Raw genomic sequence first — 22,741 nt, forward strand, 5'->3', positions numbered from 1 at the left:
GTCATGAAATGATTACCACAGTAAGTTTAATGAACAGCTGTCTCATATAGATACAAAATTAAAGAAAAGCATATGTCATGAAATGATTACCACAGTAAGTTTAATGAACAGCTGTCTCATATAGATACAAAATTAAAGAAAAGCATATGTCATGAAATGATTACCACAGTAAGTTTAATGAACAACTGTCTCATATAGATACAAAATTAAAGAAAATGAAAAAAAAATTTTTTCCTGTGATGGGGACTCAGGATGAATTCTCAACAGCTTTCCTGTAATGTTGTATGTTACATCCCCAGTACTCCTTGTAACTGGGAGTTGGTACCTTTGACCCCCTTCCTCCAATTCCACCTCCCCTCACCCCCCCACCTCTGGTAACCACAAATCTGATCTCTTTTTTTATGTGTTTGTTTGTTTGTTTGTTTTTACGTATAACTGAGCTACAACACTGTTAGTTCCTGGTATGCAACATAATGATTTGATATTTCTTTACAATTCAAAATGATCACAACAATTAATTCAATTACCACCTGTCCCCTTACAAAGATATTACATGTTGACTGTGTCTCCCACGCTGTACATTTCACCCCTGCAACTCATTTATTTTGTAACTGAAAGTGTGTCTTCATCCCCCATGCTTGTTTCACTCAACACCCCCACCCTCCCCTCTGGCAACCACCTGTTCTCTGTATCTATGACTGTTTCTGTTTTGTCATGTTTGTTCATTTGTTTTGTAGATTCCACATATAAGTAAAATCATACGCTATCTGTCTTTCTCTGACTTATGTCATGTGGAGCATAACACCCTCTAGGTCCATCCACATTGTTGCAACTGACAAGATTTCATTCCTTTTTTTTATGGCGGAGTAACAAATTTACACACCACATCCTCTTTATCCATTCACCTATTCATGGGCATTTGGGTTCCTTCCATATCTTGACTATTGTAAATAATACTGCAATGAACATTGGGGTGCATGTATCTTACCTAATTGGTGCTTTTGTTTTCTTCAGAAAAATACCCAGAAGTGGAATTGCTGGATCCACTGGTAGTTCTATCTTTAAATTTCTGAGGAACCTCCATACTGGTTTCCATAGTGTCTGCACCAATTTACAGTCCTATCAACAGTGCACAGGTGTTCCCTTTCTTCCATATCCTTGCCAACACTTGCTATTGGTTGTATTTTTTTTAAGTCTTTATTAAATTTATTACAATATTGCTTCTGTTTTATATTTTGGTTTTTTGGCCACGAGACATGTGGGATCTTACTTCCCCAACCAGGGATTGAACCCGCACCCCATGCACTGGAAGGCGAAGCCTTAACCACTGGACCGCCAGGGAAGTCCCTGGTTGTCATTTTGATAATAGCCATTCTCACAGGTGTGAGATGGTACATCATTGTGGCTTTGATTTGCATTTTCCTTATGATTAGTGGTATGGAGCATCTTTTCATATGCCTGTTGGCCACCTATATATCTTCTTTGGAGAAATGTCTATTCAGGTTCTCTGTCCAGTTTTTAATTGGATTGTTTATTTTTTAATGTCAGGTTGTATGAGCTCTTTGTATAGTTTGGATATTAACCCCTTGTTGGATATATCATTTGCAAATATCTTCTCCCATTCAGTAGGTTGCCTTTTTGTTTTGCTGATAATTGCCTTGGCTGTGCAAAAGCTTTCTGGTTTGATATAGTCCCACTTGTTCACTTTTGCTCTTGTTTCCCCTGCCTGAGAAGAGAGATCCAAAAAAATATTGCTAAGACTGATGTCAAAGGTGTACTGCCTATGTATCCTTCTAGGAGTTTTACGGTTTCATATCTTACATTTACATTTAAGTCTTTGATCCATTTTGAGTCTATTTTTGTATATGGTGTGAGAAAGTGGTCCAGTTTCATTCTTCTGCATGTAGCTGTCCAGTTTTCCCAACATCATATAGTAAAGAGGCTGTCTTTCCTCCATTGTATATTCTTGCCTCATTTGTTGTAGGTTAATTGCCCACATTAGTGTGGGTTTGTTTCTGGGCTCTCTGTTCTGTTCCATTGATCCATGTGTCTGTTTTTTGTGCCAGTACCATACTGTTTTGATTACTGTAGTTTTGTGGTATAGTTTGAAATCAGGAAGTGTGATACCTCCAGCTTTGGTGTTTTTTCTCAAGATTGTTTTGTCTATTTGGGGTCTTTTATGGTTCCATACAAATTTTATAATTACTTATTCTACTTCTGTGAAAAATGTCATTGATATTTTGATAGAGATGGCATTGAGTCTGTAGATTGCCTTGGGTAGTATGGTCATTTTAACAATATTATTCCAATCTAGGAACACAGTATCTCTTTCTATCTGTTTGTGTCATCTTCAGTATCTTTCATCAGTGTCTTATAGTTTTCCAAGTACAGGTCTTTTACCTCCTCAGTTAAATTTATCCCTAGGTATTTTATTCTTTTTGATGCAATTGTGAGTGGGATTGTTTTCTTCATTTCTCCTGAGAGTGCGTTGTTAGTGTATAGAAATGCAACAGATTTCTATTTGCTAATTTTGTACTTATTAGTTCTAATAGTTTTCTGGTGGAGTCTAGGATTTTCTTTGCTTAGTCTCAGGTCATCTGCAAACAGTGACAGTTTCACTTCTTCCTTTCCAATTTGGATTCACATTGGTTTTAATTATTCGCACACATCTTGTTTGGAGCTTGTTGCTCTTGCTTCTGGGATTTGCTGTCTTAATCTCTCCCCCCAAACCCAAAGCGGGCCTTCATTTTGCCTCTGGCTGACCTCGCAGCCTCAAGACAAAGGGAGTGGGTGTCTCCTGCCCAGGCTGCTCACTCACCTCCTCTTGGTGTCCCCATAGGATGCTATTGTCGCTGTGACAGGGGACGGAGTTAACGACTCCCCGGCTCTAAAGAAGGCAGACATCGGGATCGCCATGGGGATAACGGGTTCTGATGCAGCCAAAAGTGCAGCCGACATGGTCTTGCTGGATGACAACTTCGCGTCCATCGTCACAGGGGTGGAGGAAGGTGAGTGGGGTCTCAAGGGGTCTTAGCGAGGGCTGGGGCCACCTGCAAAATCAGAAGCGAGTCCTATAAGGAGAAACGTAACGTCTTTGCCTAGGTCGCCTGATCTTTGACAACCTAAAGAAGACTATCGCATACACCCTGACCAAGAACATCGCTGAGCTCTGCCCCTTTCTGATCTACATCATCGCTGGGCTTCCCCTGCCCATTGGCACCATTACTATCTTGTTCATCGACTTGGGCACAGACATAGTAAGTAGCCCTAAAGGGAACAGCGTCTGATAAATCCCCCAGGTGATGGAAACTTCAGAGTCATTACCTTCAAGAGCAAGAGATGCACTAAATCAATGCTTCTCAAACCTCGACGTGATGGGGCCTGAAGTTCTGCATTTCTGACAAGCTCTTAAGTGATGCCGAGTTTGCTGGTCCACCAACCACACTTCAGAGCAAAGGACTAGAGAGATCTGTCATATGTTTGAAAATTAAAACCACTGCGCTCCATATAAGAACTTTTCAAGATATAAGTTCTTCACCATTCCGAAAAAGCATGCCATTAGTCAGTTTCAGCTCACAGGCCTCCCTTTTCTTTTGAGAAGATGCAGATGTCATCAAAGTAGTCCCTGTACTGCTGGGGGCCCAGTGGCTGAAGTGATAACCCACAGCCACTCCTTGTTAAGTAAAAGAATCTGTGACCCCGAAGCCCCTCACCAAACACAGTAAGAAGTAGCCACGATTAACACTCTGTAAAGCGGCACGCTGACCTACAGTAACGTCACCTAAACCCTCTCCCCTTCTCGGACGAATCCCTTTAAGAAAGCTTCGTGGCAGTTATTCCCGTGGCTCTGGCTTACACAGGTGACAGGCAGCAGCAGAACTCATAGCCCTGCAAGTTGCTGCCTCCTCCCTCGTCTCATAGGACAGCTGCAGGGCACCCTCCACGCTGCAGGGGGCTGGGGGTATCTTTACGTTAGTGGGGAGCTGAGGCCCCAGAGCCTGCAGTCAGATCACTTTCCAGGCCGTTGAAGTTTGCTCATTTTCTCCACTCTAGTGGTTCTTCCAGGCATCACCAGGGACCTGGTTAGAAATGCAGATTCTCTGCCCTCCAGCGGGGGAGGACCTGTGAGAGGACCACTGGTCAGTGGCCGGGCGAAGTGGGAGACGACAGAAGGAGAGAAAAGCGCTTTATAACTAGCATTGTTTAGAACTGGAAGCACAAGGCAATGATCAGAAGCCAACTGATTCTTAAATTCTCTACAGACGACACACCCTGAGGCCTGCACCCTGGAGAGACCCGTTCCCTAACCCCACTGCCACGCCCCAGCCCCTGGCTATGCAGCTGCTGTCCCCTTGTGTCATAGTGTTTCAGCGCCGGGCCTCACGGGGTCTCTCTCCCTCTAGATTCCCTCCATCGCCCTGGCTTATGAGAAAGCTGAAAGTGACATTATGAACAGGAAGCCTCGCCACAAGAAGAAGGACAGACTGGTGAACAAGCCACTTGCCGTGTACTCCTACCTGCATATTGGTGCGAGGAGGGGCCTCCCAGAGAATTCTTTTCGCCTTGTGGGGCGGGGTTGGGACGTGAGGAGGAACCCAGAGGAGAATGAGGTCGGGGCAATTCTGAAGTCATTACAGAACCTCTTCTGTTCTTTCAGGCCTCATGCAGGCCCTGGGAGCTTTTGTTGTATATTTCACCATGTACGCGCAGGAGGGCTTTCGACCCAGCACTCTCCTTAACCTCCGGGTGGAGTGGGAAAAGGGCTACGTGAACGACTTGGAAGACAGCTATGGACAAGAATGGGTAAGGGCGGGCCCTCCAGCAGTGTCCTCCTGGGAACCGTGAGGGGACAAAGCAGGTGACAGCTTTCTCGGTTAACGGGGCTTGTGGGCCCCTTGGTCACAGCGGTTTGCCTCTGTCGGGGCTCAGCTCACCTCTCGAGTTAGGTGCCTAGAGCTCACCTTTTCACATTAGCTTTGCGATAGGTGTGTAAGAGTAACCAGCCAACATTGCCACAGTTGGGCCAAATCCATTAAGTTAGCGTCTTTTCCTACTCAGCCGGTTAAAGGCAAGAAAGGTTTCTTTCCAACCACAAGGAGGGGATCCTCGCTCAGTCTTGGTGAGGGGGAGAGAGTAGAGGCTTACGGAAGTGTGCTGATGCCTCCCTGAAGCTTCCATCCTGGCCCTCATGGACTTCTCTTTCTCTGGCCGTTGACAGACAAGCTACCAGAGGAAATACCTAGAATGGACGGGCTACACAGCATTCTTTGTTGGCATCATGATCCAGCAAATAGCAGATCTGATCATCAGGAAAACCCGGAGGAATTCCATCTTCCAGCAGGGTCTCTTCAGGTACGGCCGGCATCCACCCTCATGGTTCAGCCTGGGCCTTTGCTGCCGGGATGACGACGCGTTGACTGTGCTGGGTGTGTGGGGCTGAGCCTGGGAGTTCAGAATCTGTTCGCTTTTGTGTCTTACAGAAATAAAGTCATCTGGGTGGGGATTGCCTCGCAGGTTATCATCGCGCTAATCCTCTCCTACGGCCTCGGGAGTATCGTGGCCCTGAACTTCACGATGCTTCGGTGAGGTTCCCTTCAACGGTGGGGAGGGAGGAGTGAGCCGCCATCTGCTGTCACGGCCTAAATAATCACTAGGGTTCCAGAGACTCTTTCCCCTCAAGTCTTTCAAAGGAGGTAAAATGAAACCGGTTTTATATCAGTCTGAGCCTTTGACCTGCTAGTTTTTTTCAGAAGACGAGGTGGGTTTTCCATCCCTCACCATCCCGTCTGTACCCTCGTCCGGCAGACCACTTCCCAGGCAGGCGTTGTTTCTAGTGGTCACAGTCCAGTGTGGTTTTACGCTGTGTGACGCAGTGGCGTCGTTCTCTCCAGTGAGGCAGGGAAGTGACCGAGAAGCTCCTCCACTTGTGGGGCGGGCCCCCCTCTGGGTGCGTGGGTCTCATCTCCCTCCCTCCGCCCCCTCCCAGGCCTCAGTACTGGTTCGTGGCTGTACCACACGCTGTTCTGATCTGGGTGTATGATGAGGTGCGGAAACTGGCCATCAGACTCTACCCTGGAAGTAAGTAGTAGTATGATTTGGGGGTCTCTGTCTAGTGCAACAGACTCCCCTCAGTTTCTAGCTTACTGTTTTCTACCTCTATAGGCTGGTGGGATAAGAACATGTACTATTAAGATCACCTTACTTCCCGAGCCCCCAGCTGCACGTCAGAATGTTCTTCATCTTCCGGCCGCCAGCTGGGCGATTGCAGCCGTGGGGACATCGTCAGAACGCGTTTAAGAAATGACAGAACTGTAGGAAAGATGCTCACTAATGTTTTGTAATTTAAAGCAGAGATTTAACTGTTTATACATGATTTTAATTTATATATCTATCTCGTTATTTTAAAATATGTGAATTTCAAGGGAACGGTGTAGGGAAGCATGGCGTGTTTATATGTATATAAAGGTCACTCGTGTTAAATAATCTCGGGTAATCCAGACATCTGCTGGGGTCTCGCTGTCCCTTAATTCTAGACAGGACTGCTCAAACCTCCATTCCACACTCTGTTAAAAGTCCAGTGACCTCCCTAAGATTCCTGTGAATTCCCAGGGAATTTATTACTTCACAGTCACCTTGCTCAGAAAAGGCTAATTCAGCTAGAGGTTTGCAAGGGATGAAGCGATGGCACATTTACATCACAGCAACTGGGACGACCTCAGTTTGACTCTGAGGCGTGGTCCTGTGATGCCCTCCCTCCTCCCGAGCTGACCACCCTGACCACCAGCTCCAAAAGGGAGCCCCGGGGGGCGTTGGCATAGGCTAGCCCCAGGTTCTCCCCTGGCCCAAAAGGGTTTTCATTTACCAGGATTCATCCTCAGTGGAGGACCATTGTGACTTAACACGTAATATTTATTTCTTGTAAGACAGTCGCAAAGCACTCTGCAGCACTAATTTTATGTTTCATGCTTTAACTTAGGTTTATTCATGTGTAACATGTGTGCTCACACCCATATTGACACCCCAGAGAGGCCTCGTTTTTAAGTAAAAGATGTTTTATAAAACTAGGCCTGAGGGTGGTGTTCTAATTAATTTGAGTTTGTCTAAAATGCAGAGCATAGGACAGATGTGATTTCAATTTTTTTTTTTTTTTTTTTTTTTTTACTTCTTCTGGTCATTTTACTTTTCCATGGAAGGTCTGAACTCTTCCCTCACCAACATCGTTGCTTTGTCCCCTCTCTGATGTGCGCACACTTTTAAGGCAGAATTTCTGTGGAAGGGTCTGTCCGTCAGCAGCAGCGTGCGAGAGAAAGCTGTTTTCACAGCCTTTCCGTCATCAGCTGCACGCCCAGCACAAACTGATTTGACAGGATGACATTGGTGAGCTTTTCCCATTCAGTGGCTGCTTCTCCACCTCTTCTCCATCATTCGCGCAGGCAAGGACATTCCGCTGCTGACGGCACTAGGTTGTGTCTCTGGAGCAGGAAAAGGGAGTCTTGGAGCCATGGTTCTCTGCCATGTTCTCAGGGCCATCATTGTAACTTCATGTAAATAGATCATAATGTACTGTGTCACTGTGTGTATTGAAGTTAACATAATGTATTTAATCTCGAGGGTTTTCATCTCTGTCTTCAGCTGCAATTATCACTGGACTAATCTGACGTTAGTAATTCAGTGAACCAGAACCCTTTCCAGGCAGCGTCATGACGGCCTTCTCATTCCAGTCCTGGCAGGGCAGTAATGCTTCCTAAACTTCAACTAAGAATAATCTGTCCTCACTCTTTTCCCTGCCAGGCTGTCCAAGTGCCCCTAGCTGTGATGGCTGGCAGCTTATGGTCCTGCCAGAGCCAGTGGGAGAAGGCTGTAAATAGAGCACAAAGCTGTAAGGGGTTTATGGTGGGTTGGATTACACTTGAAAGGAGTTAAATTTGAAGTAGAGGAACCCTGTCTGGAATAACTTTCATATTGTACGTACCTACCCTCGCAAAAAGCTGACACTCAAATGTTTGTAAAATGAATAAGTAACAAATTTAAGGAATCACAGAAATTATATCAAGTTATATCAAGTAGCTTGATTAAGTTTTAGACAGAAAAGAGGTAATAAAATCTCATATCAGAGGGTTTTTGTTTTGTGTTGTTTTAGAGAGACTGCTTCATTGACCCACTAAGGCCTAGACACTTTTTAGAAAAAATAACAGTTAATTTAAATCTAATTGGTGTGGCAGAGTAAACTCAGAGATATAGAGATGAGGCTGGATTTATAGAGCATGTTTTAAAACAATCTGTTTTATTCTGATTATAAAATTGTAACTCATCTTAGAAAATTTGGAATATCCAAGAGTAAAAAGAAAATTAAAACCACCGAGAATCTCACTACCTAGTTATATACGTAAACAAGAGTGGTTATTTCTTTAGGGTTTTTCTATGCATATATTTATTTTTAGGCAGAATTGAAATATAAAGTTTTCCATTCTGCCTTTTTATTTAACATGGAGGATATGGTTCTAATGACTACGCATTATTCCATATTGAGAGTGCTTTTACCATATCCCCACTGTAGGATGGCGCATCTATTTCCTACTGGTCATCTGTTTGGTTTTTTTTTAAGGTTGCATCTTGTCACTAAATCTTATACCACATATCTCTTTTTTCCATTAATTTATTTATTTTTGTTCGTGATTTTTGGCTGTGTTGTGTCTTCGTTGCTGCGCACAGTCTCCTCTAGTTGTGGCAAGCGGGGGCTGCTCTTCATTTGCTGGGTGTGGGCTTCTCATCGTGGTGGCTTCTCTTGTCGCGGAGCATGGGCTCTAGAGCACACGGGCTTCAGTAGATGCAGCGCGTGGGCTCAGTAGTTGTGGCTCACAGGCTGTAGAGCGCGGGCTCAGTAGTTGTGGCGCACGGGCTTAGTTGCTCCGCCGCCATGTAGGATCTTCCCGGACCAGGGCTCAAACCCGTGTCCCCTGCATCGGCAGGGGGAGTCTTAACCACTGCGCCACCAGGGAAGCCCTATACCACATCTCTTATTATTTTATAATACATTCCTCAAAATGGAATTAAGGGGTTAAGAGTATTTTTAAGGCTCTTGATAAATAGTGCCAAGTTTATTTTCAGATAAGCTGTAGCAATTTATATTACTACCAGCAGTAATAAAGTGAATATCTTGCCTGTCAATAGGACATGAAAGATCTGTCAACTATAAGAGATTTTTATTCACTCAGTGTCTGCCGTGCAGTCTGAGAAAACAGCAGGGACAAGACAGACTCATGGAACTGGTGCTCCAGGGGAGGGGCAGAAAAAGTATCATAAATTGCGATCAGGGTTTTAATAGGTGGAAAGAGGCTTAGATAATTATCGGATGGGGCATTGGGTGAGCCCCCTTTAAAGGGGGGGTCAGGAAAGTCCTTTCCGAGGTGAATGAGCACAGAGGAGAATTCCAGGAGGTGTGGCAGGAACAGGGATGCAACAGGAAGACTGGTTCACCAGGCAGCTGGAGAAGCAGGCGGGAATCTTAGAACACAGGGTCTCCCAGGGTTTCATTGCAAACGCGACACCAGGCTGTTGAAGATTATTAACAAAGGCAGGGACTTGCTCCAGTTCACATGTTCAGGTCACTTTGGCTTCTGTGAGGAGGGTGGGAGCACCTCCAGGCAAGAATGGACACGAGCAGGTGAGTTAGGAGCAAGGGAAACGATGATTAAACCGCACAGGTGGTGACAGGTGTGAGGCCCACACGTGAAGCCCTGGGCCCGTGTGTGTGTGTGTGTGTGTGTGTGTGTGTGTGTGAGATGTCTCCTAACAGGACAGTGTCAGCAGCTGGTAGTTATCAGAAACCTATTATGCCCCGGGTGCTGTGATAACCTAAAAGCACGGTCTCCTTAATGCTCACGACGACCCCATCAGTTAGTAGTGCCGACCTTGCACGACTGTCCAGCACTGTCAGTTCCCCTCCAGTGAAGCGGCTCAACTTTAGAATCTGTGCGGTCATGTCAGGAGAATCTGTGCTTGGACAGAAGACTGCACACTGCACAAAGCGCACCCTTCAGGCACACTGCAGATCCGAGGTTATGGAGAACTGATAGCAGTTCAGAATAGTCCGCGTCTGTGATATGCAAACACAGGGACAGCCCTCCGTCCTCTGGAAAAGCCAGTTTCGCTGCACTTGCACAACGCTTGGGCATCTCCAGATGAACGGGGGCCTCTGCTTCCTTGAACCAGTTCTAGCAACTGCCTAGTTCCCACGTGCAACTGAACAGAAGAAATTTAACACTTGTTCATTTTATATCTGGATGGGAGCCACGATTTTACCTTTTCTTTGAACATTATCCTTTCACACTGAAAAGAGAGGCAGAAAACCAGTATTTACTCCTTTCAGGGGCGCTGGGCCTTGACACAGACACCTGCCCGCTCAGCTGCCGTGCAGGATCAGGGCTCCCCCGGCCGGCACCCGCGCACGGACTCCAGGGCCGGCTCTGTCCTGCACTTTCGCTTCACTGATGCTGCTTGTTCCGCTTCAGACCAGATCTCTGGGCGGGTTCCCTCTCCTCTGTCCCCATTCCTGGGTCCCGGCCCTCCCCGCAACATACCAGAACCCAACTCAGGGGATTTTATCTTTTTGGTCCAGAGGTTCTAAGATAAAGTGTAATGGAAATTTAAGGCAAAAGCCTGATTCATTTTAAAGGGATAGAAACTCCCTTCTATGGACTTGTGAAGATAAACTGAGATACTGTGGAGAAAAGTATTTTGTAATCCTGAAAGTACTAGAATTTATTAGTTGGTGTTTTTGCCTACATTTTATATTTGCAACATGGGCTTTCTTCCTCTTGCTTTCATTTCTTGACAAATGAAGCACCTGCTGGACAGGGCACGAGGCTACAGGGTGTGAGCTGAGGATGAGCAACGTGGTGCCGCCTCGGAGCAGGAACGGTGAGACGGGAAAGACAGACTAAATAAACTGTCGTCCGGGGCACGACTGGAGGCCACAGCAGAGGCACGGAGGGTTGTGGAGTTCAGGGGCCACCCTCAGGGGCCCAGCTCAAGTTTGACGAGGTGGGATTTCAGTGGCAGAGATGAGGGAGAGCCTCACAGGCACCCGGGGAGGGAAGCGGCAGGGACCAGAGATGCACACACCGGTGGTGGGGGGTGGGGCGGCGTTTGTCACGATGTGGCCCTGGAAGCCGGCGCCCTTGGGGCAGCTTCAAGCTCCCGGGGGAAGTGACGGTAGGGTGGAGACAGCTCTGCCCTCAGAGCTCCCGTGAGCCTGGGCCCATTACTGCCCCCTGTCGTACCTGGGGGGCTGCAGTATCTGTGACCCAAACCCCTGAGAGGCAGAAATGAGCTTCCCTGTGGGGTTAACACCCTAACCCACGCACCCAGGGCCGGAGCAGGGATGGTAGAGCGTCCCCATAAATCGGGAGGCTGATGGCAAACCCTGTCGGTCAGAAAGTGACTGTCCTCAGTGGCCTCCAGCCCTGCGGTGAGCCTCTGACCCCTCCTGACCTGTCCACACAGGCCCTGGTCACCCAGCTCGGGGGCCTTGAGCTGGCTGCTTGCTCCACTGAGACGCCTTCTCCCAGACGCCCCCCAACCCCTGGCTGCTTCCCCTCCCACCCCTCCCGAGTCTCCTGACCAGCACCCCTTCTCCCCAACACTCCCCTCGCCTTCCTGTCTTCCCTTTTCTCCATAGCAGATCCCAGCATCTGTCCTCACGCTTTACTGCTGATCTGCTTTTAGCCTGGAGTGTAAGCTCCAGGAGGGCAGGGACTGCTCAGGAGAGGACCTGCCTGGCACACAGTACAAGCTTAGTAAATGTTTGGTGAATGAATGGCTGGGAGAGCAAGGAACAGACCGTCAACCAGAGAAAGAGGCAAGGGACTTCCCTGGTGGGCCAGTGGGTAAGGCTCTGCACTTCCACCCAAGGGGGCCCGGGGTTCGATCCCTGGTCAGGGAACTGGGTCCTGCATGCCGCACGGTGCAGCCAGAAAAGAAAAAGAGAGGGAATGAGGCATGAAAAGAGGCTGAGAAACAGGAACATGGAAAGAATTGACAAATGAAGCACCTGCTGGACAGGGCACGAGGCTACAGGGTGTGAGCTGAGGATGAGCAACGTGGTGCCGCCTCGGAGCAGGAACGGTGAGACGGGAAAGACAGACTAAATAAACTGTCGTCCGGGGCACGACTGGAGGCCACAGCAGAGGCACGGAGGGTTGTGGAGTTCAGGGGCCACCCTCAGGGGCCCAGCTCAAGTTTGACGAGGTGGGATTTCAGTGGCAGAGATGAGGGAGAGCCTCACAGGCACCCGGGGAGGGAAGCGGCAGGGACCAGAGATGCACACACCGGTGGTGGGGGGTGGGGCGGCGTTTGTCACGATGTGGCCCTGGAAGCCGGCGCCCTTGGGGCAGCTTCAAGCTCCCGGGGGAAGTGACGGTAGGGTGGAGACAGCTCTGCCCTCAGAGCTCCCGTGAGCCTGGGCCCATTACTGCCCCCTGTCGTACCTGGGGGGCTGCAGTATCTGTGACCCAAACCCCTGAGAGGCAGAAATGAGCTTCCCTGTGGGGTTAACACCCTAACCCACGCACCCAGGGCCGGAGCAGGGATGGTAGAGCGTCCCCATAAATCGGGAGGCTGATGGCAAACCCTGTCGGTCAGAAAGTGACTGTCCTCAGTGGCCTCCAGCCCTGCGGTGAGCCTCTGACCCCTCCTGACCTGTCCACACAGGCCCTGGTCACCCAGCTCGGGGGCCTTGAGCTGGCTGCTTGCTCCACTGAGACGCCTTCTCCCAGACGCCCCCCAACCCCTGGCTGCTTCCCCTCCCACCCCTCCCGAGTCTCCTGACCAGCACCCCTTCTCCCCAACACTCCCCTCGCCTTCCTGTCTTCCCTTTTCTCCATAGCAGATCCCAGCATCTGTCCTCACGCTTTACTGCTGATCTGCTTTTAGCCTGGAGTGTAAGCTCCAGGAGGGCAGGGACTGCTCAGGAGAGGACCTGCCTGGCACACAGTACAAGCTTAGTAAATGTTTGGTGAATGAATGGCTGGGAGAGCAAGGAACAGACCGTCAACCAGAGAAAGAGGCAAGGGACTTCCCTGGTGGGCCAGTGGGTAAGGCTCTGCGCTTCCACCCAAGGGGGCCCGGGGTTCGATCCCTGGTCAGGGAACTGGGTCCTGCATGCCGCACGGTGCAGCCAGAAAAGAAAAAGAGAGGGAATGAGGCATGAAAAGAGGCTGAGAAACAGGAACATGGAAAGACCTACACTCAGAAGGCAAAGGAAAGAGGGGGCGGACTGATCCCAGAATTTGCGGACTGATCCTAGAATTTGTGAGCAATTTTTCAGAGTAAAGTGTCCTGGGCACTGGTGCCAGATAGAGCTGGTTTGAACACTCTTTGTCACATAGTTTTGTCAGCTCCAGGAGAGGGATAATAATACCTGCCTCATGGGGCAGTTGAGGGAATTAACCGTGAAAAACAAAACCTCATGGGGCAGTTGAGGGAATTAACCGTGAACACAATACGTGGTCTAGTGGTTAGGATTTGGCACTGTCACTGCTGGAGGCCCGGGTTCAATTCCTGGTGGGGGAACTGAGATCCCCCAAGAGGTGCGGCCAAAAGAAAAAAAAAAGGAATAGTGAGTTTAGTTCTTTTACCATCCTCATGGAGCTCAGCCTACTTTTAGACAAATAATAGGCTCTCAATAGCCATCCAAAAAAAAGTGAACAAATCAGAAAGTACACTGAGCCCAGACTGGGGGTGACAACAGGAAGGGTTTCAGCATTGCATTGCAGGGGATAACGTATATGCTGGCTATCTTTAGGAAAATGCAGTTTGCCTCAAAAAGCAAGGCTAATCATGTGAGACAAAGACCAAGAAAAAAGAGAGTAATTGGATGCTAAAATGGATGGTGCAGAAAAAGAGATTTGAAAAGAGTGTTTGGTGCTGCTGGGAATCCACCACCCGGGTTCAGCCCTGGTGGGGAAGGTTTGTGTACAAAAGGAAGCAGCTTTATGTATAAAAACCATGGTGAAATATGACATTTAATATACTGTTTTCACTAAAATGAGATGGGCCGGTGAATATAGGAATGAGTGTATTGGTTTCCAGAAAATTCCTGTCAATTCAGATGTGAGTTGTATTTGCCATTCAGTTAAAAGGTGAGGAGGTGGGAGAAGGTAAGAGGAGAGTGTCTGAGACAGGCTGAGAATTAAATTTCCCTGGTGAGCCTCCATTCCTCGTAGCTCTCAAATTCCCCTTCACCACAGCGAGCTTAATTAAACACGCCTCCATCATTTGTTCATCTTCTCCCAGAAGCCACCATCCAATGGAGGCCATCCTGTTAGAATCATAACCAGAGTTTGTGACCCGCATTTAATGGCATATCTGACTAGAGTGTGGGGAGTAAGGGTGCATTTACACCCTTACTTGCCACCTTAAAGTGGCAGCTAGAAAATATCATGGCGGGACAACATCTGCCCGAAGAGGTGGCTCTGCTTCTCGAGCTTTGCGTGAAGTGTTTTTATTCTTTTATGACATCAGAGAGGAGGGATGGAGAGCCTCTGCCCGTGAGAAAAGGGCAGGTCAGAGTTCGGAAAGGTCGAGGGCACCCCTCTGGCCAGGTGCCTTACAGCTAACAGCACAGCAGCGCCCTCAGGGACTGTTAGAGTCTGAAACAAGGGGCTGTCGACCCCAGCGCACGCCCCTTGGCCTGCCTCTCCACTGAGGGATCGCAGAGCCTGGGCTTGTCGCTGACTCTGCCCCCCGCTGGGGATTTCCTAATCATAATTCCTTGCTTCAACGCAAGCGAACTAAATCTCTGAAAATATGAGTGTTGTTTCTTCCTTGGTGTCTACAGCTTTACGTTTCCAAAAGAAGAAAATCTGATAGCAGTGGATGTATGTCTTGGAATGGGAGTCACTAGAGAAATGCACATGGGCCACAGAGGAGTCAGGAGAGACCTCGAGAGTGTAAGGTGATGCGAGTGAGAAAATGTCGCTGCCATGTCAGGAAACCAAGCGTGCTGCAGCCATCAGGCCGTCACAGTACAGCGGCCCAGCAGTGAGCCCTGAGGGAACCAGGATGGACCACTGCAGCCCTCCCACACAGCAAACCATGAGGAGTCTCCAGATGGGAAAACACAGGGTACTGCCCCAGGTAGCTGAGGAATGATTTCAGGGAGCCCAGACTTCTGCATCTTCCCATACATAGAAAAGCACCAAATTCATTACCTTGAGGTGTCTGGTTTTCTTTAACTCACAGTAATCGTTTGATGTTCCAACTACCTAGTCTTTGTGGCAAAAACTCCCTGACCCCTTCAGGGCCGCCTGACACCTGCCTCCGCCCAGGCTGAAGCCCTCAGGTTTGTTTTTTGTATTTTTGAATTAATAATCTAATCTATTATACATTTTAGAAGAACTCATAAGGCTTGTCTTAGTACTTTATAGTTTACAAGTCCGTTCATCTATTATCTTGTTTAATCCTCACAGTACCGATATCAGCCCCATTTAGCAGCGAAGGAAGCTGACGCTCAAAGATGTAGAAATCTTCCTCCAGGTTGCACTGAGAAGGGGGGATTTGAATACAGCCCCTGGCCCTCAGGTGCCAGGGTTGTGACCAACTGATGAGGTCTCTTGATAAGGTTTTTGCATATCTGGGAGCTTTGTTTTAAAAAAATGAAAAAAATACCTTCTTATCTTTAGCAACTGCCCTGCATTGGTCTGAATGGTTTTTGTACTCCAGTCTCATTAGAGTTGGGTGATTTAGTTTCTTTTGCTAACCCTTGATATAGTTCTTTAGGGAATTAATTTCTCTGGCATTGTGAACTGTGAAGCCCTCAGTTTTGTCCACCGAATAGAACATAACTCTCAACTTTTAGGTTGTGCATTTTTTTTTCCCATCGACAGCAATCTGTCTCTCAGTGTGGGACTTAGTCCAGTTGCAGCCAGCCGCAGGACGGCTATTAGATAGCACAGGCCTGGGCTTCACCCTGACCTTCTGAGTCAGAACCTCTAGGTCCTAGGCCTCTGCATTCTCATAACCTCTCAAGGAATTCCTAAGCGCACCAAAGTCTGGGAACCACAAGTCAACCTCTGCTGGTTAAGTTCAGGCCAGAAGTGTCTTGAGCTCTGCAACTGAGGGCCCACACCCAACACACCCAGGAAGGCAGCCACCTGCCCTGATGGTGACGAATATGCAGGTGGAGACCGCTCCCAATTAACGGCCCTGAAGACGGCAGGGGAGGCACACTGGGGGATGCTAACACCCTGCTGCCCTATAGGGAGGCTCATGGGGGTACATTTCCTCAACTTTTAGGGCCCCAGAGCTCTCCTTGGGACTATTTTTCAAGAAAGGACACTGCAGACCCCATCCTGTCCCCTAACTCTTCATAGCAGCAAGGTTGAAGCTTGCTCATCCCTACAAAGGCCCCCAAATCTGGCCTGGAGCTGCACTGGTCATCTGTCCATCAATCTAAAATTTCATGTCTGTGCAGTGCGTCTCTGTTATAATTCCCAAAGTAGAGTTTTCTGAAGGTGGACATGGGAATTGGTGTAGTAAAGTCCAGGAGCATGGTCCAGAAATCAAAACACTGGGACTCGAGCTCTACCCAGGAAGGTCAGAGCCTTGGCTTCCCCATCCTGAATGAGGATGTGCGATTCAGTGATCGCTAAAGGTCCTTCCTGCCCCATTGCCCTGAAATTTCTAGGGACAAAGCCAGAGTCACTTCCTGAAAGAGGGGTATTCTGCCCCCTCCAGAATATTCATGGAAGACAGCTTATACCTTCTCACTGCACACCTCTGCTAGCAGTGACTCAGAACAGAAAGGTCAGAGGCAAAGTAGCAGAGGACCTGAAAACCACCTGCAAAGGTAAGAAAGGCACCAAACTGCAAATGCTGTTTGTCATGGGCCTGGCGCCATCTGGTGCCCTTGGAGACCGTGTCACGCTGGCTGGAGTGTCCTCCCTATTGCCGGGTTCTGACACCAAGTGAGCGCTCACAACTACATTTCTACTGGGCGCGTACCGTGTACCAGCCTCTGTGAATGTTGTATAATCAGTTATTTTCATGACAACCTGATACTTTTAGTGAGTCTAGAAGGAAAATGGTAAACCCAACGTTTTATTGAAACAAAAGCAGAACTGAAGTTAAAATATACTTGATCCTTTTTTTAAAATCATAATAAAATGCCATTGTGGAATATCTGTCTCTATGTTCTGAGGTGGCACTACACCAACAGTGTACAGGAAAAGGGTAAATCAAGGTTCATGACACTGTCTATCCAAATTACTGTGTTCCATCGCACCCCACTTCCTCCCACTCCTATGCATATACCACCAACAACAAAACTGAATTTTAAAGTAGAAGGGAAGGTAATACAGCTCATGGAAGATAATAAATCACATGAATGTTTAGCTCGGGGAAAGACTTCTTAAACGATATGCAAATATTGCAAGTCTTAATGAAAATACCATAGCGAAATAAAACACCTTGGGACAACAAGAGGTATCAAAGTGAAAAAACAAGTCACGGCCTGAAAAGTATATTTGCAATGGAATCCAGGATAAATAAGGAATTGCTACAAATCAATAAGAAATAGAGGGCTTCCCTGGTGGCGCAGTGGTTGAGAGTCCGCCTGCCGATGCAGGGGACACGGGTTCAAATATGAAAGCCTGAATGACCGATAAATATGACATGATGCCAGCCTTACCAGTCTTTAGAGAAATGCAAATTAAAGCCACAAGGAGATATGAAAGTACAGCCATGAATTAGCAAAAAATAAAACCGATGCTAATCCAAGCATTTGCTAGAAGGTTCATACACTGCTGGTGGGCGTGAACAAGTTGGCTAAAAGGCAAAGAAGTTTATCTTGTATACTTTTGGGTGGGGAAAATACCTCCCCAGGTAACCTAGAATACACACCTGCCTTTAGGGGGGCTTGGGATTCAAAATATGCTATTGGAGTAGTCTAGGAAAACACAAGCCAAGAAATTAAAGTGGTCCTAGATTCATAGTTCTTTGGGAACTATGTTCTACAAGAAGCAAAAACATAATCTGGAGAAATATATCCTTAATGCTGGCTTCAAAGGATTCCCTGGGAATTCCCTGGCAGTCCAGTGGTTAGGGCTCCACACTCTCACTGCCAAGGGCCTGGGTACAATTCCTGGTCAGGGACCTAAAATCCCACAAGCTGCATGGTGTGGCCAAAAAAGAAAGGATTCCCACAGATAAACACTCCCAAATGTGAGTTTAAAATCCAAAATTACCAAACACATGAGGAAACAAATCACCATGAATGAAAATCAGTAGAAATAATAAATTGCAGAATTGGACCCCTCAAGAATGTCAGAGAAAGAAATTTGGAGGTACATAATGAAATAAGTGTTTAAAATATCAAATTAATAAAAGATAGAATCAAAAACATGAGAAAGGTACACAATACTATCCAAAAAGATCAGGCAAATTTGGAAATTAAAAAAAAAGAACATCTAGAATTAGATTAGTCATTGAAAATTTAACTCAGTGGTCAGGTTAAATGCAGATTAAATCCAGGTGAAGAGAGAACTGATTAACTGGGGGATGCATCTGAAAAGAATTATGCAGAATGCAGCACAGAGATAAAGAGTGGAAAATATGAAGGAGAGGTTAAGAGAAATAAAGGATAGAAAGGGACGGCCCTGTTACTGTCTAAAAGGAGTTCCAGAAGAAAACAACAAGGAAGAGGTAGTATTCAAAAAGACAAATGGGGCTTCCCTGGTGGTGCAGTGGTTAAGAATCCACCTGCCAATGCAGGGGACACGGGTTCAAGCCCTGGTCCAGGAAGATCCCACATGCCGCGGAGCAGCTAAGCCCGTGTGCCACAGCTACTGAGGATGCACTCTAGAGACCGCGAGCCACAACGACTGAAGCCTGTGTGCCTAGAGCCTGTGCTCCACAACAAGAGAAGCCGCCGCAATGAGAAGCCCGCGCACTGCAGCAAAGAGCAGCCCCCGCTCGCTGCAAGTAGAGGAAGCCCGCGCACAGCAAGATAGACCCAATGCAGCCAAAAATAAACAAATATATTAATTAATTAAAAACAACAACAGCTGTCACTTGAAAAACCTTCTAAAAAAAAAAAGACAAATGACTGAGAATTTTCCAGACCAGTATGATAGGAATGAATTCCTCAGATTGAAGAATTGCAATCAATCTCAGGGAGGGCAAATAAATATCCACACCTCGATATTATAACGAATGTATAGAACACCAAAGAAAAACAACTTACCTATAAAGAATGACAATTGGATTCACAGTAAACTTCTCAATAGCAAAAATAAAGGTCAGAAATCAGTATGATGCTATCTCCAAAGTCTGAGAAAAAAAAACTGTCAATTTAGAATGTTATGTTACTAAATGATCATTCAAGAATGAAGATGAAATGAGAGTATTTTCATTCAAATAAAAGCTGAAAGCATTCACCATTAAGATACTTTCACTAAAGACATTTCTTCAGGGTGTCCTTGAAGGAGAAAAATTATCCTAGAAGGGAGGTATGAGACACAAGGAGGAATTAAGAATTGGCCAGTGTGTGAGTAAATGGCCAGACATTATAAAACTAGATTACCTGAATAAAATTAGGTTATTTCTTAAGCTAGCTGGAGCATAGATGAACATTCATAATTTTATTCTTTTTCTTTTTTTTTGGCCGTGCCACTCGGCTTGCAAGATCTCAGTTCTCCCACAAGGGATCGAACCTGGACCATGGCAGTGAAAGCACCAAATCCTAAGCACTAGACCACCAGGGAACTCCCCATAATTTTATTCTTTATTCCTTATTGTGGGGCTAAAATATTTTATAATAAATTTTTTTAATAGTGCAGGGGAAGGAATTCCAGGCAGAGGCCCTAAGGTTAGAAAGAGCTTGATTTACTTACAGAAGTGAAAAAGGCCAGCGTATCTGGAGCATAGTGAGGAGTAGTGGGGAGAATGAAGCTAGAGAGGGAAGCAGAGGCCAAATCATAAAACCTTTGAAGGCTGTTTCAAGGATTTGTCCCAGTCAGTGGGAAACCATTAAAGGATTCCAAACAAAGGATTTAAACAATCTAAATTAAATATTAAGATAATTCTGGCTGCTCCATTTGAAAGGTCCGGAGGTACTAAGACCTATTATATGAGGCCTAAACATGTCATTGTATTTCTCACTGACCCCGATTTACCCAGAATTTATTCAGCTGGGATTACCAAGGCATAATTCCCTCCATTTGGCCTGGTGATAATCAGTTAATTCCTTTGTACTGCACCACATTCAATTCACCTGAGGGCGCAAGAAAAACCCCTATGCAATGAGATTGCCATTATTCAAATTACAGTGGAAAAGGAGATGTGGCTAATTGCTACCATGTTGAGTGCAGGGAGAAATCTGAAGGTTTGGAGGAGGGGTAGGTGGCTCTAAAGCTGACGCACGAAGGATGAGGAGAATATGAATTGATGAAGAGGAAAGAGTGGGCATTCCAGACGAGGGGAACAAGTAATACCACTCACAAAACTGTAGAAAAATTAGCAGGCTACATGGGAATACTGGCTTGATTGGCACTCTAAATTCCATTTTGGATTAGTAATAGAAACTATTGGTTGGGTAGCGTGGAGATAGGTTAAGGAATCAGTACTTTTTCCTGAGGGCAACAAAGTATAAGGATTTTTGAGTACGGGTGAGCTTTTATTAAAATTGAAATATAGTTGATATACAATGTTGTGGTAGTCTCAAGTGTATAGCATGGTGATTCAGCTTTTGTTCTTTGTAGGGTTTTTTTGCAAATTATATTCCATTGTAGGTTATTCCAAGATATGGGGTGTAATTCCCTGTACTACGCAGTATATCTTTGTTGATTATCTACTTTATGTATAGTAATTTGTGTCTGTTAATCTCATAGTCCTAATTTGTCCCTCCCACCCCATCCCATTTGATAACTGTATGTTTTCTATGTCTGTGAGTCTGTTTCTGTTTTATATATAGATTAATTTGTATTAATTTTTAGATTCCACATATAAGTGATATCATGATATTTGTCTTTCTTTGACTTATTTCACTAAGCATAATATTCTCTAGGTCCATCCACATTGCTGGAAATGACAATATTTCATTTTTTTTTATGGCTGAGTAATAGTCCATTGTATATATAGACAACATCATCTTAAGCCAATCGTCTGTTGATGAGCACAGGGGTTGCTGCCATGTCTTGGCTATTGTAAATAGTGCTGCTATGAACATTGGGGTGCATGTAACTTCTTGAACTAGAGTTTTCATTTTTTCCAGATATATACCCAGCAGTGGAATAGGTGGACCATATGGTAGTTCTTTTTTTAGTTTTTTAAGGAATCTCCATGCTGCTTTCCATAGTGGCTGCACCAATTTACATTCCCACCCACAGTGCAGGAGGGCTCCCTTTTCTCCACACCCTCTCCAGCGTTTAGACTTTTCGATGGTGGCCATTCTGACTGGCGCGAGACAATTCCTCATTGTGGTTTTTATTTGCATTTCTCTAATAATTAGCAATGTTGGGCATCTTTTCATGTGTTTGTGAGCCATCTGTATGTCTGCTTTGAAAATGTCTATTTAGGTCTTCAGCCCATTTTTAAAAATTCCGTTGTTTGTTTTATGATATTGAGATGTATGAGCTATTTGCATATTTTGGAATATTAACCAGGAGTGAGCTTTTGAACAGAATACTTCTGTTTCTATTTCCAAAAATACGTAGAGGGAAAAAGAGAAAATGAAGCCTATGTGCTGATTTTTATTCTTAGCAGCTGAAGCCACCCTGCCATCCCCAGGTGCTTCATCCACAATATACTTGCCAAATTGCTACCAGATTACTTCATCCCTTGCTCACTCGATTTCCCCAGGACACTACTGCTTAAAGGGTAAGTCCAAACTCCTTAGCCCAACATTCAAGACTCTTTAAAATTCGACCCCAATATACCTCTCCAAAAAAGCTCACTTTAAGGAAGTTAAAACTCTGGCCAAATGGTCTATAAATTCCGAATAGGCCACAGCATCTCCCACCTACTTTCCCTTGCTTACACGGTTCTTTCTCCCTGGAATGCCTCATTTCTTCTGTTTACCTCTGTAAGTTCTACCCAGGTTTTAAGGTCTAGTGCAAACCCCAAGCTAGGAAGGCTTTTCATACAACGCAGACAATTCTTATTTTCTCTAACTTTCCTCTGGCATTTAATACAAGCTGCCTTAGTAGAAGTTACCCTTTTAGGTAGAGGGCTACATACCTCTCAAGCAGGAACCTGTTAGTTTATAAATTCTTAGCAGCCCCAAACTTTCTCAGCACAAGGCCTTGTATATATACCATTAGCGTCGACAACTGTTAGTAATAATGACCACCCCTTTGGTTTGAAATTGTTAACCAAATCTCCCCACCTATGGGTAGCTAGATTGGCTTCTCCACTAAGGCCGCTACGACCCACTAGAGAAGGAAGACAACTTCAACACAAAGGATCGTTCGCTACTCGCGACGCCTAACGCAATATAGTGAGTAATGCGTGGTTGGGTCATGAAACGCTTCCGGAGGACCACGCGGCCTTGTCTCTCACGCTCCAGGGGGTAAAACAAAAAAACCGCTACGCTCAGCCGGCGGCCCCAGGCTGACTGGAGGGAGGGCTGGAGCTTCCTCGCCACCGATTGGCTCCCTGGAGCCGCCTCCTCCGGTGATTGGCCACTGCCGCGAGGGACGCCGGGACGGCACGCGGCGCTGGCCTCACATTCGAGGCGGCGACG

General features: G+C 46.3%; 1 protein-coding gene across 1 annotated transcript in view; it reads left to right on the forward strand.

Annotated features, from left to right (window-relative positions):
• ATP12A (ATPase H+/K+ transporting non-gastric alpha2 subunit) overlaps window positions 1-7,154 on the forward strand; it is a 28,523-nt gene extending 21,369 nt beyond the window's left edge. The window contains exons 15-22 of the mRNA XM_024751256.1: window positions 2,840-3,008; window positions 3,103-3,257; window positions 4,404-4,527; window positions 4,658-4,803; window positions 5,219-5,352; window positions 5,481-5,582; window positions 5,987-6,078; window positions 6,163-7,154. Coding sequence (XP_024607024.1) covers window positions 2,840-3,008; window positions 3,103-3,257; window positions 4,404-4,527; window positions 4,658-4,803; window positions 5,219-5,352; window positions 5,481-5,582; window positions 5,987-6,078; window positions 6,163-6,191 — 951 coding nt within the window. The 3' untranslated portion in view covers window positions 6,192-7,154. The remainder of the gene's footprint in view (window positions 1-2,839; window positions 3,009-3,102; window positions 3,258-4,403; window positions 4,528-4,657; window positions 4,804-5,218; window positions 5,353-5,480; window positions 5,583-5,986; window positions 6,079-6,162) is intronic.
• The last annotated feature ends 15,587 nt before the right edge of the window (window positions 7,155-22,741 follow it).

Source organism: Neophocaena asiaeorientalis, unplaced genomic scaffold, assembly GCF_003031525.2.
Source record: "Neophocaena asiaeorientalis asiaeorientalis breed wild unplaced genomic scaffold, Neophocaena_asiaeorientalis_V1.1 scaffold897, whole genome shotgun sequence".
Classification (NCBI taxonomy): domain Eukaryota; kingdom Metazoa; phylum Chordata; class Mammalia; order Artiodactyla; family Phocoenidae; genus Neophocaena; species Neophocaena asiaeorientalis.